This window comes from Podarcis melisellensis (assembly GCF_964234715.1).
Source record: "Podarcis melisellensis genome assembly, chromosome: 1".
Taxonomy (NCBI): domain Eukaryota; kingdom Metazoa; phylum Chordata; class Lepidosauria; order Squamata; family Lacertidae; genus Podarcis; species Podarcis melisellensis.
Genome location: NC_138528.1, coordinates 73,787,553 through 73,803,793, shown reverse-complemented (window position 1 = coordinate 73,803,793; position 16,241 = coordinate 73,787,553). Strand labels below are relative to the sequence as shown.

The 16,241-nt window shown below is 45.4% G+C and overlaps 1 protein-coding gene across 1 annotated transcript; it reads left to right on the top strand.

Annotated features, from left to right (window-relative positions):
• Positions 1-382: 382 nt before the first annotated feature.
• Positions 383-8,455, top strand: LOC309365829 (uncharacterized protein). Its single transcript, XM_081904339.1, has 5 exons — positions 383-776; positions 2,693-2,856; positions 4,465-4,536; positions 6,444-6,625; positions 6,762-8,455. Exons 2-5 carry the CDS (start codon positions 2,793-2,795, stop codon positions 7,599-7,601), a joined length of 1,158 nt encoding a protein of 385 aa, XP_081760465.1. The 5' UTR covers positions 383-776; positions 2,693-2,792; the 3' UTR covers positions 7,602-8,455.
• The last annotated feature ends 7,786 nt before the right edge of the window (positions 8,456-16,241 follow it).

Here is a 16,241-nt window from a genome sequence, read left to right as displayed (position 1 = left end):
AATTACAGGATGAAAATACAATTAAAGTTTAAATACATGTGCAATAAGCACAGTGACTATTCACAGGAGCCATACTTAGTGAGGGGGTGGAAATCTCCATTCCCATCCACACAAACACATACACCACCTAAAGGCAGTACTGTCAATCTCAGTCGAACACCCATCTGCTCTCAGGAGATTGATACAGCAGCATTTTTTTCATCACCTCAGAGTTACAAGAGACAAACCAGTAAGATCCACCCACAGGACGCTTTGCAAATGCACAGTGTGTTCTTTGGATTTATTTAAATACGAGCGATCCGACAGATGATTCCGAGATGATCTCTCCCCTCCCCCGCCCCCAACTACAGCCTTGTCTCTGAGCTAGAGAAAAGATCTGCCTGCCAAGCACTTCGTGGCACGCGCTGCAAGCGATACAGACGCGGGACACGACCACGGGGGCGGGCCCAGTTCACCGCCCACCGCGGGCAGGCGAGGGGCGTTCCTGGGAAGGCGGAGGCGTCCCGCTTGCGCCTCGCAGACTACATTTCCCATCCTGCCCTTGCACGGTCCTCGCGGCCCCCCGTTCTTTCCCTCGCCAAGAGATGGCTAGGAAGCGCCGAGAGTCCGTCGTGGATTTCGGGGCGCGGAGCTCCTTCCTGGCAGGTGCAGCGCAGGGCGATCCTCGAGAGCTGCGTCTGGAAGCGCAGCCAGAACTTTAGCCCGAAGTTCTGCTGCAGAGCGCGGCGCCACTTCCCGTCGAGGCGGAGAAAGGAAGCTGCGAGCCCCGGCTCCGCGTATGTGGGGCTGCCCGACGGGCGGAGAGGGGCGCGCTGGGGACCCGGCGGGCAAAACTTGTAGCGTGGCCTCTGCCACGGAAGTGGGCTATGGGGTCAGGGAGGGGGAGCTGCCCACCCCAGGAGACCCCGGAGTCTTTTATTGCTAGTTTTGCTTTGTTTGTTTTACGTCTGATGTCTCAGAATAGTTTATATCTTTCTCTTTCCTTTCCCTTGGTGAGCTTTATTGTGTGCGCTCGTAAACTTCCTCCTTTGTGGTGCTCTGGGAAAGGACCGGGGCACCAACGTTGCCATTTTCCCTATAAGACCCCAGTGCCTCTGAATACCAGTCGCGGGGTGTGTGTGTGTGTGTGTGAACTGGGGGCGGGGGACAACCGTGGTAGCCAGGGTACTATTGCCCTCATATCCTGCTTCCCAGGAGTTATCTGGTTGGCCACTGTGGCCAATAGGAAGCTGGAGGAGATTGGTCCTTGGTCTGATCCATTAGGGCTTTTTTATGCTCTTGTCTTCTGGATGAGACCAGTATGTGGGTAGCCCAGCCCCAAGGGTCAAGTGGGGTGGTCTCATGCAGGTGGTTACCTTCTGTCCTTCTCTTGCATATGTGCCAATATCAAGTAATCGGAGATTGCCTCCGAACGTGTTCCGGTTTGTGTGGGAATGTGTAAACATCATTTACAACACGGTGCCAGTTTGCACATTTGATGTGGGGTGATTAATCTCAATGTGGAACATTTATAACATCATGCCGGATGGTGGTTAAATATACAAGACAGAGAAGCCGACATTGTGTAATGAAAGCTGGAGCATAGGGGGCAGGGGAGATAACTCGGGAAAGAAGACATTATATTGATTCTGGATCATTGCTTGATATTCTCCTGCCCGCCTACACAACATCCACTTCTGTGCTGTCAGAGTTCCTCTTTCTAATGCTTTGGAGCAACATGCTTTCAGGCTGGCTCTTAGAAGATGGCTACAGCTGCACCCTGAACTGATGGGGACTCTCTACAGCCAGATATACAGCTTTGTCTACAAGTGGTGTTAGGGATTAAAATTATTGAATAATTATTCAAGAACTCCAAAGGTGCTACATCTCACAAACAACTTTGTCTTTTTCCATGGATGAGACCTTCCTCTTTGCAAGCACTTAAAGAGCTACTTTTAATAATCAGACAGCTCCCCTGAATATTTCAATTAATTATGCCACATTTTTCCTTCATTGTGACTTTCCCCAGGCATAAGGTATATAATGCTTTCTCATGCCTAGATGATCTTATTGCTCATACAGTATATGGATACATACTCTGGCATGTTTTCACAACATGAGAAACTTTAGAACTCTAACAAGCAACTTGCTGCTTTCTTCATTTCAGTTGGGGACCAACCTGTTTATGGTTTCTACTTGAATTCTTATTCTGAATCTGCAACCTGCTCTTTTTTTAAAAAAAAAAAAAGTTCTACAAGTTCAGCAGTGAGTTTCTAATACAGTGGTACCTCTACTTATGAACTTAATTCGTTCTGGAGGTCTGTTCTTAACCTGAAACTGTTCTTAACTAGAGGCATGCTTTTGCTAATGGGGCCTCTTGCTGCTGCTGCGCTGCTGGCACACGATTTCTGTTCTCATACTGGGGCAAAGTTGTCAACTCGTGGTAACTCTTCCAGGTTAGTGGAGTTTGTAACCTGAAGCGTTTGTAACCTGAGGCGTTTGTAACTCGAGGTACCACTGTAATAGATTACTTACTCTCTTCTAATTTTGGTAAGAATAACAATTTGGTCCTGTTTTCCATTCAGATTTGGTTTGACACTTCTTGGGGCATGCAAGCTTGCTTCTGTTCAACATGCACACTTGAATGTTTCATTACCACCCTTCAAAGGATTTTGCATATGAACTTGCCGTTCTGCCTTTTTCCTTCTCCCAGTAGCCTAGATCTTCTATGCCCTGCTGTAAATCTGAGCTGTCCTGCTGCAGGTTTAGAGTCTAGAGCCCATCTGTTCTTAAATATTTTGGATTTGGATGCCATGGAGTCAACGGCAGGCCTAATGATGAACAAAGGACCAGATTCTAGGAAAAGTGGGATTACAGGTAAGTAAGAGAAGAGAGACAGACCCAGTTCTTAAGGTACCCTCAAAGGGCTTCTATTGCACAAAGGCATGCTGAAACACACCAGCACACCCAATCTGCATCCTATTGTTCAGATAACTTGCCTAGATCTGTGGCAATAGCTTGTTTCCCTGTGTGAGTCCATTTCTTGTTCTCCCTTTCTCTGTCCCTGCCCCATGGAGGGCCATGGACACGTGGGTCTTCAGGATGAAGCCTCCTAATACTAAGTAAGGTCACTGGTCCACAGAGCCAAGAGGAAGGCCGTAACGCATTGACATGCAAAGATTCAATCCCTGGCATCTCTAGGTCAGATGGAGAATGACACTCGTCTGGAATCTAAAAGAGGTACTGCCAGTCAGTGCAGACAGTTTCAACCAATGGTCTGACTCAGTAGAAATCAGCTTCATATGTCTCATGTGTAGCTCACTGTTTTCTCCTATGAATGGCAGTGGCTCTCTAGGGTCTCAGGTGGAGTCTTCCTTGGGCTGAGATCCTACCAAGGACTGAATCTGGAGCCTTCTTCTCTGAGTTCATTGGATGCTTCCCACATCATGCCCCACTTGTAGACTTCCTGGAAGCATCTCATTGACCTCTTGTTGTGTGTGCCCTGGATAGGGAACCTGTGGCCCTCCTTGTGTTGTTGGACTCCAGCTTCCATCAACCTCTGCCATTTGGCCAATAGTCAGGGATGACAGGAGCTGCCATTCAGTTTGTAGAACCAAAGCTTCCACATCTTTGTAGCATCATTATATGCCTGTCCATGGTACTGGGGAGTTGTTTGGACTATGAACCTTTACTCTTGCTCTAAACGTTTTGAGTTGATCATCTGTGGTTGATACAACACATAAGTGCCATTTTAGGCAATCTTTGTTCATGTCAACGTGGAAAGTTTTGTGCTTATTGTATCAACCCTCTTACAAAGGCTCTGCCTTGTGCAAAGTATTTCATTTCATTTATTAAATTAATATACCACCCTATACCCGGAGGTCTCAGGGCGGTTCACAAAAAAAGATCACAATATATAAAATAAAAATAAAAACAACAATCCAATAACCCCCCCAAAAAAGAGCCACATTTTAAATGGTATAGGATGTTGATTAGGTCAGCCAAAGGTTTGGTTAAAAAGAAACTTTTTTGCCTGGCACCTAAAGGTGTATAATGAAGGCGCCAGGCGAACTTTCCTGGAGAGGGCATTCCACAGATGGGGAGCCACTGCAGAGAAGGCCCGTTCTCGTGTTGCCACCCTCCGGACCTCTCAAGGAGGAGACACCTTAAGGAGTGTCTCACAGTGCAGTCTCTGGAATACCTTCCCTGGTGCAACATCCCAAGTGTTTTGCTGCATTAATGAAACACAGCACTACATTGCTGTGGCGAAATGTCCCTTGCACAGCAGACATAGGACTCATTTGCACAGCTCTTAGATTTTTTAGGTGCGTCAATATGTGCTAAATGGTAATAGTATTGTCAACCATAAGCATTGCACTAGTGGTGGCAGCTCGTATGTTGCATGCATCAACTTTAACATGTGCTTTTTTGATGTTATCTGATAAGCCATTCCTTGCTAACATGCATTTTTCTCTCAATTTCCAGGCTTGCTTACAAAGCACCTTTGGAAGGCCTTGCACCTGTCTTCCCCCGTGGCACTTTCCCAACACTGTACAGGTAGGTGAAGTATGCAGCGCATTCCAATATACTATCTGCTTTTGTATTCTGCTCCTGTGGACCGAATACTGAAACTGAATCTGGACGGTAAGAAAGAATTTGAACATTTGAACGATGGTGACACCATTTGTTGTGACTGTGAGAACAAATCATGCTCATCAAGGAAATATAGGCACATCTCTATACTTTGCATGAATGAGACAGGTTGGACAGATAGACCTTTTCAGGGTACAGAATTTGTTCACAACTCTTAGTGCAGAATCCAGTGAATAGGGCAAAAGTAGCTATTGTCTTTGATGGAGAGATGCTGGCAAAACACTGGATTCTTACTGGGAGGAAAGATGGTAGCCTGTGCATGTTCAGCAGCTAGAATTTGTTGTTATGGGTTGGATCCCCTTGTGGCTTTCTCCTTGGGCTTCTGATTCAGCAGACTAGTGAAAGGTGAAGGAGATTTTTGTGGATTCCCCGTTTCTAACCCCTGCCACCTTCCATGTTGTTCTGGAGGATCCAGATTTTTCAAGGACTGCAGGAAGGATTGGTGAGAATTGCTTCTTTCCCACCTTCTCTTAGTGGAAGCGTCTGCTGGATCGAAAGCCTTTCTGCAAGCAGTGGAAGAGCACAACTGGACTCAACCCTATTTACTTCATTTATTTCCTGCTTTTCTGCAACAGATTTCACTCAAAGTAGCAATCTTATAATATAAGTGCTGCTTTACCTGGAATAATCTCTGTTGTATAAGCATGTAGAAAAGAGCATCTTCCAAATTAACAACAAATTACTTGATTTGAAGCACAGAATACGTAGCCTAACTGTGCATGTTTGGCTGTGGATTTTTGTAACTGGATTGCAATGGATTAGCAGCCTAGCAGGATGGATTTGTGCTACTGGGAAAAGCTTTGGGTGCTGCAGGAGTTGCTTTGGCATAAGCCATTTTGTCCTCTGTCACAGCTACGCTCATTTGTAGGATCAAGGTATTCTCGGGCTTTCAGTATGAACAGATACTGCTATTTACTAATTAATTTTAATGTATGAACAAGTTAAGGCCTAGAGCCTCTAATAACTGTCACCCATGTTAACAACACTCAGTGGTGGTTCTTTTTCCATGTTGCCTCTGGAAGGCAAGTGGCACATCATACAGTTATTAACTGCATGCTCTTTGTGAAGGCACAGGCAATGTGCATTTAAACCAGCCTTGCAAATAAGCCCACGGAAGTTACTAGCCTGCAAGCAAACCTACCAGCTTGCAGAGGATGTCAAAGAGCTCAGTCTCTCCTATGGCAGCTTGCTGCACTTCTATGCTGGGTACAGAGGAGGGGAGCTTCCCTCTTCTTCCAGCAGCCAGCCTGGGTTCTGTTCTGGTTGTAGTGGAGCAATGGAGCACTCCATCTTTCTTCTAGCTTGCTTTCTCACCTGAATGGAATTCCTGATCACCTATGACTGCCAGGCTAGTGCTTAAATATCAGGCTGATTCAAGTTGTTAGTCCTACTCGGAATGGGCTCATTGAAATTAATGGACATGGCTCACTAAAATCCACTAAGTTCAGTGGCTGTACTGTAAATAGAACATACAAAGGATACAGCTCACACATTTTAAGGAGTAGATGAATCATTTTAATTTGTTTTCGTTAGTGGTCTATTAGCATATTTTACGTTTATATGCTGAGACAGAGGGAATGCTTATAGAAACGGATGTGACAGCTACCTTCCAGTGAAAGGCTCTGCTTAAAGCCGTGTGTGTGCTCATGGCAAAATATAATCTAAAAGCAATGGCAGCGGGAGTTGCGTGAAAGGAATTGCCTCTTCCCAGAGGCACAATTCATTAGCATTCATGATACGTTGTAGATCTGTGCAAAGGGGAGCTATTTCATGAGCATCTGTTCTTGGGGGGAACCATCCTGTTCTTGCAGGTTCTTGCCCAGACTTGATAATGAGCAGGAATGAAGTGCCAGAACAAAAGATAGTCCACAGAGAAGCTTCATCAAGGCCTCGGTCACCCATGAAGACTCACCAGACACTCTGCTTATCCCTCTCATCAGACAATGCCAGGCAATACAGTGGGTTGGTCTCTCTGGAGAACCTTGATACTCAGGTGAGTGATGATCTAAGTGTGTCTGCGCTGAGACATTTGTTGGGAAATAGAGTTTGTTGTCTGTCATGCGGCTGCATCAGTTTGTGAATCTAGTGGCAGGAACTTAATTGATACCTCTCTCCTCTTTTTCAAATAGATGAAACAAGCCCACAGTGGTGGGGCAGCCAGCAGCACTGGTTCCCTGGAACGGGCATCCTTGTTTTGTGCCTCTGTACCCAGTTCCTCGTCCAAATCCATCCCCTCCAAGCCAACGGGATCTCCATCCAAGCCCAAGTCTTCCAACTCTTTGTTTTCTCCGTTGCTGCCAAAGGGCGGCTTTGAATTCAATCCCAATCCGTCATCTGTTTCTAGCTCCAAGAAGCGCCGCAATGGGAGTCTCAAATCCGGGGAGGCCAGTGACCCAAAGCCAAGGGAGCTGCAGGCGGGCTTCGGTTTCTTGGAGCCGGTCATCGCCAGGGTAACAGACTTCATCTACGTGGGGAACCTCCGTGCGGCTTACAGTGGACAGGCACTGTGCAAGAACCAGATTGACAGCATCATTGACGTGAGCAGCTTGCCCAGGGACTGCAGGCTGAGCTTCATCCCTTGCACCTGCAGCCGAGGGCCCCAGCATAGCTGGTCCCGCCTCAAGGTGCACGTCCAGGGGCCTTTGGAGGAGGAGCGCCTTTCTCTGCAGCAGCCGTGCTTCTGGGACATCAACCGGTGCCTTGAGGCCTCGCTGGAGAAAAGGAAGCGGGTTCTGATTCACTGCAGGGATGGCTACTCCCTGGCTCCTACCTGTGTCATCCAGTACCTGATGGTCAAGCACCACATGAGGCTGCTGGCTGCTTATGAGTTTGTCAGAGCAAGGTACCCAGTGAACATCCGGGAGTGTCACCAAGACCTGCTGGTGGACCTAGAGAGGTCTCTGTGGCCTGGAGAGGTGGACATGGAGTGCTCTAAACAAGCCATGTCGAGGAAGATGGCATGGACATAGGGTCAAGCTAGATGGCAGCAGTTTCATCTCACACATGTAGAAAGGTGGGGAGGAATGTGCTTCATGGTGACTGAAGCTTCTCTCCTTGCCTGTCCCTCCTCTCCCAGCACCTTCCCAGTATCTAGGAGAGGGAGCAGGTCTTGCATTGTACACACTCTCTTCACCCACCTCCTTATTCCGCAGCAGGGATGGCTCAACTTTTTCCGCGGCATTCGCTCTTGGCTAGCCTTTCAGGGGCCATGCCCTGGTGGAGGGCTTGAGGAAAGCAGAAATGGGTCTCTCCAAAGTGAGCACGATCATCCTGGGCCCACTGTTTCCTACCCTTTCTCAGTTCTTTCACACCCTTTCTTCCACGTACACAACCACACACCCTACACATCCCCGTCACAGTGCTGAACTTCCCCGGGGAGATTTAAATCTCTCCACCACATCCAGTGCTGCAGTGTTGAGGGCTATTGCTGTCTCTCCTACAAAGGGCCCAACTTTTGAAGACCATAGGCAGCGATTTTCCTCCCCCTTGCAGTATTGCACTGGGGGAGGAAAGCAACCACTTGAAAGGGCTTGGCAGGCCTGATTTGGCCCATGGGTTTACCACCCTTGTTCTACAGCAAGTTCCTGGTTTCAACACATGGGACTGCCGCAGCCATGCCTACTTTGGATCTTAGGATATAGTAAATAACCCAATAACGTAAGAAAGCATGTGAGCGCTCAAAGCCAGTCAGAAGGCCTAAGGATGCCATTAGAATCTTTCTGTTGTGAAGAAGCTGCCTTATACTGAGCTGCCTTAAACCATCCTCCCCCAGTAGATCCTTTTGCAGCCCATCTAACTCCTTCAATGGAAGATGCCATAAGTTTATGTATTCAAGTATCTGTGCTTTGTCACTGAGCTGTGGACCAGGGCTATGTTTACTTTGCTCTAAAAATACTTTGCAGGGTGGGGGTGGGTGTCTTTTTTAAACTTGATTTGGCCAGTAATGAGAAGAACAAGGAACTATTCAGGGGACTGAAAATATTCAGAGGACTGTCACCACTGGAAATCTTAGTTTGCAATTCTTCTGCTTTCTGAAGTTGACCAGGGCATTGCCCAGACACATTCAAGCAAATACTGGTAATCATAAGACTAAAAAATTTGCTTTTTTAAAAAGTGAAAACTGAGTTTCCTAGGAAACGAAACTATGCATCTAGTACCACAATCTGTGGTTTGGGAGGGGTTTTTTTTAATGCTCCTGTGAAATTACAGTTTGCATACATCCCTGATCCTTGCTTTTGTGCTGAGATACACCAACAAGCTCTTTAAATTACCCAATTTGATGAGGTAAATGGCTCTCCACAGCAGCTATGCCTATTTCCATAACTCTGTAAATGTGATAATTCAGCCCTTTCTTAGCAGAGCCACCGTAGGCCTCTTTTATTGTCAGGGAAATTATAACACTGGAGCAGAACGTTCAAAGTGGAGATTGTCTTGACAGCACTTTCCAGCTCCTACAAGATGAGAGTTTGTAACATTTGCATAAAAGACTCTTAAATCAGGGATGGATGCGGCATTAGAGAGCAGGTGGGTTGTCAGCAGTGGAATTTAAATCTGGTGCTTAAAATCCTAGATTCTGTGATTGGAATAAAGTAGGTATTTATTCTTTTTTCATATATTCTGGTTGTATTTTTTCCCCTTGTTCTTTCAGATTTTGAACTGTGGTTGTAGATTTTGAACATTTTTATGCAGAACACTGGCTGGTTTCATCCCTAGCAAACTGAAACAGATGGGCAGTGGGGTGTGTGTGTACAGACTGGAGTGGTTGGGATGTAAGCTGGCCCTTGATCCTTATCTGTTGCACCTGTAAAATGCTATGAATGCATTGACTCTACCAGTCAGTAGCCTTGAGGAATTCTAACGCAACAAGGACAACAGGCAGCAAGAAAACATGGGAGTTCCTATGGTTCCTCAAACTCTGTTTCCGCATCCTGAGCAGCAATGAAAAGAGAATCGTTCCTTTGCTCTACCTTCCCCACCCTGAGCATTACCCAGGTCACATGCACCCCCTTTTAAAAATCCAATACAAAATGTGGCTCAGAACATTATGGTAATTTTGCACCTCCCCTTCAGGTAGCTTGGCCAATATTCAAGGTGCTGGGGGAGCAAACCAGCCCTGCTGTGCTCTACCTCTCATTTAAATCAGAAGCAGTGAAGGTAGTGAATGTACTGTGTGAGTGTCTGGAGGCTGTTGGAGGATGGATGGCAGCTAATGGATTGAAGTTCAATCTTGACAAGACAGAAATATTGTTTCTGGCGGATGGGGCAGGAGGTGTGGGGGACTCCCTGGTCCTGAATGGGTTAACTGTGCCCCTGAAGGACTAGGTGTGCAGCCTGGGACTCATTTTGGACTCAAAACTGTCCATAGAGGCGCAGGTCAATTCTGTGTTCAGGGCAGCTGTTTACCAGCTCCTTCTGTTACGCCAGCTGAGAACCTACCTGCCTGCACACTGTCTCACCAGAGTGGTACATGCACTGGTTATCTCCTGCTTGGACAACTGCAATGTAGTCTGTGTGGAGCTACCTTTGAAAGTTACTCAGAAACTACAATTAATCCAGAATGGGGATGCTAGACTGGTGACTGGGAGCAGCCACCGGGACCATAAAATACTGGTCCTGAAAGACCTACACTGGCTCCCAATACATTTCCGAGCACAATATAAAGTGTTGGTGCTGACCTTTAAATCCCTAAATGGCCTCAGCCCAGTATACCTGAAGGAGTGTCTCCACCCCCATCGTTCAGCCTGGACACTGAAGTCCAGTGCTGAGGGCCTTCTGGCGCTTCCCTCCCTGCGGGAAGTAAAGCTACAGGGAACCAGGCAGAGGGTCTTCTTGGTAGTGGAACCCACCCTGTGGAATGAGTAATTCTACAACTTTTATATAATCTGATTGAAGTTTGGCTTCAAATGTGTCATATGTGAGTAGCGTTTCTATAATATGAGAAATTATATTAAATAAAGAACATTGTGACCCTATGTAGACCTGGCATTAATAGAGATGTATTTAAGAGGTGTCTGATTGAGACTACCCAACTGAAAAGTATAGCAGAGAAGTATAGGCATATCCTTGATGCACATACAGTCTGACTCAGAAAACACACAGGGGCTGCCAGCATTCAGGAATCAAGAGCCCTATGCATTTTGAGCTCTTCGGTAGGGTCAGGGGATTTATAGCCTTTTTTTCCTATTCTAACTGACTCTATATGATAGCTGATCTTTGTGTAAAGTCCTGTTAGCATTCTTTCACTCTACAAGGACAGCCATTTCAGTTTTCTGGGTTTTTGTGCTACCCAGAAGTTTCATAAATGATTCTATGAAATTAAAAGTGTCTTACCCTCTAGATATTGCAGCCCCAGCCCTACTGTAATAAGTTAGTTGTTTGGTTCAGCCCTGTCCTGTTACTTTCAGCAAGGCTCTGTTGCAATGGACTTGCTGCATTTTACATAATAATAATAATAATAATAATAATAATAATAATAATAATAATAATAATATCTTTATTGTCATTGCCCCCTCTCGGGGACAACGAAATTACTTGGCTGCTCCATCCACCCAGGTAGAGCACTCCACACAAAATCAAAACAACTATAAAAACACTAATTAAAACAATACAATATAATACAGCAAGGAAGATTAGATGACTTTCAAAGACTTTTGAATGTTGCTTTGGCTGTGCTTCTACCAGCAGGTGGCAGAAGGAAGCTGTATTCCGAAGCAAGAGGGGCGATATGAAAGCTGGACACTTGAGGTTAATAAAATGAAGTCCGATTCCACCTTGATCATGCCCATGTGACACAAGCTTTTCTCACCAGGCTATGCCAGAGCGCATTCATTACTAAGACGAGTTGTTCTTCCTTCTCTGGCACTGCAATCTCTCTATGACAGTGCAGGCAGCCCTTTCCTGAGTTGCCCAGGTGCCAGAACAGGAAGTCAGAGCTGTAGTGCTTTCTGACTGTTTGCAGCTAGCAGGGTGGTTACTGATTAACAGAGAGGCTTGAGGTGGCATTGCATTTGCTTTTATAATCTAGCTGAATCAGAGCGGACATTTTATGCCAGAATCAAATGTGAAAGTGGACTTGTAGCAGCCTGGATTCAAAACATGAAGTTGAATTTCAGGCTCCTGATTTATTCCAGAGTTCTGTGCAGGACTGGCTATCTTGTGGCCCTCAAAATGTTGGACTACAACTCCCATTAGCCCCACTAGGTAGGGATGATGGGAGTTGTAGTTCATCTGGAGGTTCAAAGGGCTGCCCCCCCACTCTGTAGCAGGGAGTGCCTTCTATCAGTGTGCCCCAAACAGCTGGACTACAATTCCCATCATCTCTGACCACTGGTCCTGCAAGCTAAGGATGATGAGAGTTGTAGTACAAAATCACTCTATACTCTACTCCAGATTTGTGTAGGGTTTACTCCTTAGCCTTTTCTTCTCCCCAAGATATCCCACAATGCAGCAGAGGCTTAGAAAATGTTTTCCTTCTAGACGGGTTCCCTTCCCAGGTGGATGAGCCCTGTCTGCCCCTCACTTCCCTCTACAGCACATGGAGAAACTGCCTCCTGCACTTGGGGTTATTTCTATACAAATTGCCCTGATTAATGTCACATTTATAATTAGCAGCAAACTATCTTCCTGTGTGATGTCTTGATAATGCAACCAACCCAGTTTTTGTACATAATTATCTCTTTGATCAATACATGGCAAACCCATTGCTTGCATTTAGAAATAGCATGTATTTTGGGGCTCTTGTACTTATTTCTGTCTGTCCTAGGTAGCCCAAGAGGACCCTGTAGGAAGAGAGGCTATCATACCAAAAAGGCAGGTTTGGGCGGCTTCTTCTTCTTCTTCATCATCATCATCATCATCATATTAGCCATTCAGCACCTTTAAGGATCAGCATTCCAGTGCTATACTAGCCCTGCTTGCTGCTGTCAGGGGAATGAGATTTGCTGGAAGCTGTGAGGAGAATTTATACTGCAGTATTGCCTTGGGTGCTGTAATCCTTCTTTAGTATCTCTTTGAACTTAAGATCTGTACCTGCACAGCGTGTCAAACGTGGATGTATTGAGTCTGCGGGAAGCATTGAAAAAGGAGAGGAGGAGCAGGAGGGAAGAGAACATCCGAAATCCACCAAACTACTGAGAAGCCTTAAAATCCATCTTCCTTGGATATAAACTTGAAAAGCCAGTTTTCATGGACCGTGCAGCTTAAAGCTGCAGCTGATGAATGTGATTATTTCCTCAGTATTGACTTCTTAAATGATACTCAATTTAAGAATGTCTGTGGTACAGTGGGAAAGTGGTGGATTTGGGCTGTAGGATGCTGGCCCTTCTCTTAGCCAGTGGTGGCCAAACTTGACCCTCCAGCTGTTTTTGGACTACAACTCCCATCATCCCTAGCTAACAGGACCAGTGGTCAGGGATGATGGGAATTGTAGTCCCAAAACGGCTGGAGGGCCAAGTTTGGCCACCACTGTCTTAGACAGAGTGGGGGGGGGGCATTGTGGCAACAGATTTGGAGGCCGCAAATAGGGAGTTGTGGTGAGGCTCTGTGTGCTGCCTGCTTCTCTCAGGTGTGGTGGAGGTTGATGGCCCAGTGCAATTTCTGAAGTAAAATTCAACTGTAAGTTCAGTCAGCTTCTGCATGTGAAATGGGGCCAGTAAGGAGGAACTTTGCTCCATGCTGCAAAATGTATTGGACTAGCCCTTATGCAAAAGTTTGCTTCAAATTCCTACTTGGTTGAGAAATTGGCTGAGTAGCCTCAGGCAATTTGTTCAGTTGTACAGTGGCAACGAAACTGAGCTGTGAATCAGGAAGTCCCATCTTCAAATTCTGCAATGAATTTGCTAGGCGGTGTTAGACAAGCTACTGTTTCTGAACCATGACTCCCCCCCCCCCCATCATGAACTGCCGACATTTACTTTACCTTGCCTTCTGGATTACTACGTATGCAGCACTTTGAACACACTAACATGCTATATAGATTATTATCACTTCACCTAGCCTACCTCAAAGGGTTGTTGTAAGGGTATAATAGGAAAATCTGATGTGTCCTTGGAGAAAAGGTGTGGTATAAATACAAAAAGATCAATAAGGTAGTGTGTACCTGAATTGGGTACACATGGAAATTAGGGTGGACCCTGTAAATGTTGTCTATGTTAAAAATTAACTGAAGTTCTGAGCATGTGTATATGTATATTTTTCACATGTGTCTTTCACTGGATTCATTTTACCTGTTTACCATGTAAAATATATGACTCTGCTCCCGACACTCTGCAAAATACACTTCCTCTTCTGTTATTCTCCCTGCTGCCTGACTTCTCCAAGACTTCTTGACTGCTTCCCAAATTGATTGCTTTAGCCGAGGGGGGTGGTTTGTATTTCTGGACCCTTACACACCATTGGTCTAAGGAAGACTCCATGCCCTTAAAGAGAGAATGGGTTTTTTTTGCTGAGCTGTTTAAGAAACACATTTATACCTCCTCAGTAAGCCAGCTGCCCGTGGCTTGCCAGTTGATCCAGTCCTCCCACCAGCGCTGTGTGTTTTTCTTCTTGGGACTTAGGTGAGCCCTTTGCATGTCTCTTATTGACCTCCCACCCCCCACTTGCTGTTCTAAGAGGCTGAAAGAAAGAGTAGAAACTCTGTGGTTCCTAGATTAATGATTCTTGACTGGGGGGGAAAAGGATCTAAACCCCAGTGTTGGAGTCAAAGTCTGTCCTCTGAGCACCCATCTGTCTTTTTTCTCTTTAGCCTGTTACGGCAATCAATTTCATCGGACTTTGTTGCTGGTCCCACTCCATAAAAGTGGCTTTGGCTCTCAGGATTCAAGAGCTGGAAAGCTCAGATTTACTCCGTCCTCATATTTAATTCCCATGATGTTAAGGAATCTGCAGTGTAAATTTGCACTGCGAAACCTGAGCTTGAGAATGCAGTCAAATCTCCCTGCTGAAAACATGGCCTGTTTCTACATTAAAACTTGCTCGGTAGAGAAAGCCTAACCAGAAAAAGAAAAAGAAGGAAGCATACGGTTTTGCCTTTCAGGAAAGAAAAGCATAACTAATTTGAGTAAGCTTGCTCTCTGTTCAGTAAGCAATTTTGGGGCGGTAGGGAGCAGATGGAAAAGCCACTTGTTGAAGAAGAAAGGGGAAGATGTAATGCTTGACCGCGTGACCTTTTTCGCACTTGCTGCTAAGAAAATGATTAAAATAGGGTGCTTTGTTTTCAGTGAGTCTGAGTGGCGCTGGTTTCACAAGTAGCATGCTGACATTTCTGCAAAAAAGGCAACTGACAAGTTGGGATATACTGTAGAAAGTACGGAAAGGATACAAAACTGCAAATTACACAAACGTCTATTTTGATGATTGGCATGATTTCCCTCTGTTGTTCCTTATTTGTATTTTGTTTTATTTCTAGTATATGTCACGCCCACTGTCATTTGCACCTTTGCCACCTGCGGTTACCACAATGACACCCCTCATTGGCCCTCCTGAGTCACTAGGAAAGGCAAGGAGACAGCTGCAGCTCCTTTGCAAGCCATTTTTAGAAGCACTTTCTTCTCCATTCTGTGATAGGCCCTACACATTTTTCAGGATAAGGTTTCTTTCGGGAGGTCAGCCATGGCCTTCGGGGGTGTCCTTTCTGGCCATCTTTTAACTCTTCCATGTCTCATTCTGAGTATAATGGCCATCCAAAGATAGCAAAGTAGTTAGTTCACACACTGGTGGGGGTTGGGCGAGGCACATACCTTTTAAATAATCGATTTGAAACAATACAAAAATACAGGGAAACCTTAAAGTTTAATGCAACTTGTTCCCGGGAAGCCGCTGAAATGGACACAAATTCCTAAATGTAGAGCTGTGTACTTCTGTGGTTACCACCATTATGGCAGTCAGTAGAATGCATACATGTACTGATAAGAATCACTTGCAATAAAATGTAGGCTATTGACTAAGTAGCAAAGCATGCTTTTTCTCCGCACACGGGCTGCAATATGAGTTTATTGCAGAGGTTTCAGCACACAGTGTTTCTACAAGGGTTAAAACTTCCAAGTTTTCTGGAAGGCTTGGTATAGATAGGCTTTTCTCATTGCGACTGACCAAAGAATATATTTGTTTGTTATTGTAAGGTTGGATTTGTTGTGTTTTAAAAGGAAAAAATTAATACAAATTATATGGGGGGGGGGGAAATGTATTTGGCAGCCTTCCATAAATTTGGCAACTACTTCCTCACTCAGCAGATGGGGAACAGTTGGGCAATAAGTACAAACCAATTTCTATTTTCTAGTAGTGACCAATGTTGTTTAATCCAAACAATACACTTGTATTAAATATATATATATGCCTTTGGTTTGTTGCAGGTGCTCATCAACAAAACCAAGATGTCTGAGTAAGTTACTGTTGTGTATATTTTGTGGGCCACATTTTTAAAAACACAATTCTAGAGCTACAATTTTTCTTTCAATCCCGTCAACAAGAAGTAATACCTTTCTGCACTCCCATCTGTCTAGCGCATGTGCTGCATCGGCTTCTCTATGCATATCACCAGCTGGATGGAGAGACGCACATGCAAATAGATCGTGTGCACTGGGCCGTCCCCCATGCCACCCAGAGGCTGGAGC

Bases quoted from the DNA above. Each gene is read 5' to 3' on its own strand.
- LOC309365829 (XM_081904339.1), top strand. From the start codon at position 2,793: ATGGAGTCAACGGCAGGCCTAATGATGAACAAAGGACCAGATTCTAGG. The intron at 2,857-4,464 runs GTAAGTAAGAGA...CTCAATTTCCAG, and splicing joins TAGGAAAAGTGGGATTACAG to GCTTGCTTACAAAGCACCTT. The intron at 6,626-6,761 runs GTGAGTGATGAT...TTTTTCAAATAG, and splicing joins TGGAGAACCTTGATACTCAG to ATGAAACAAGCCCACAGTGG.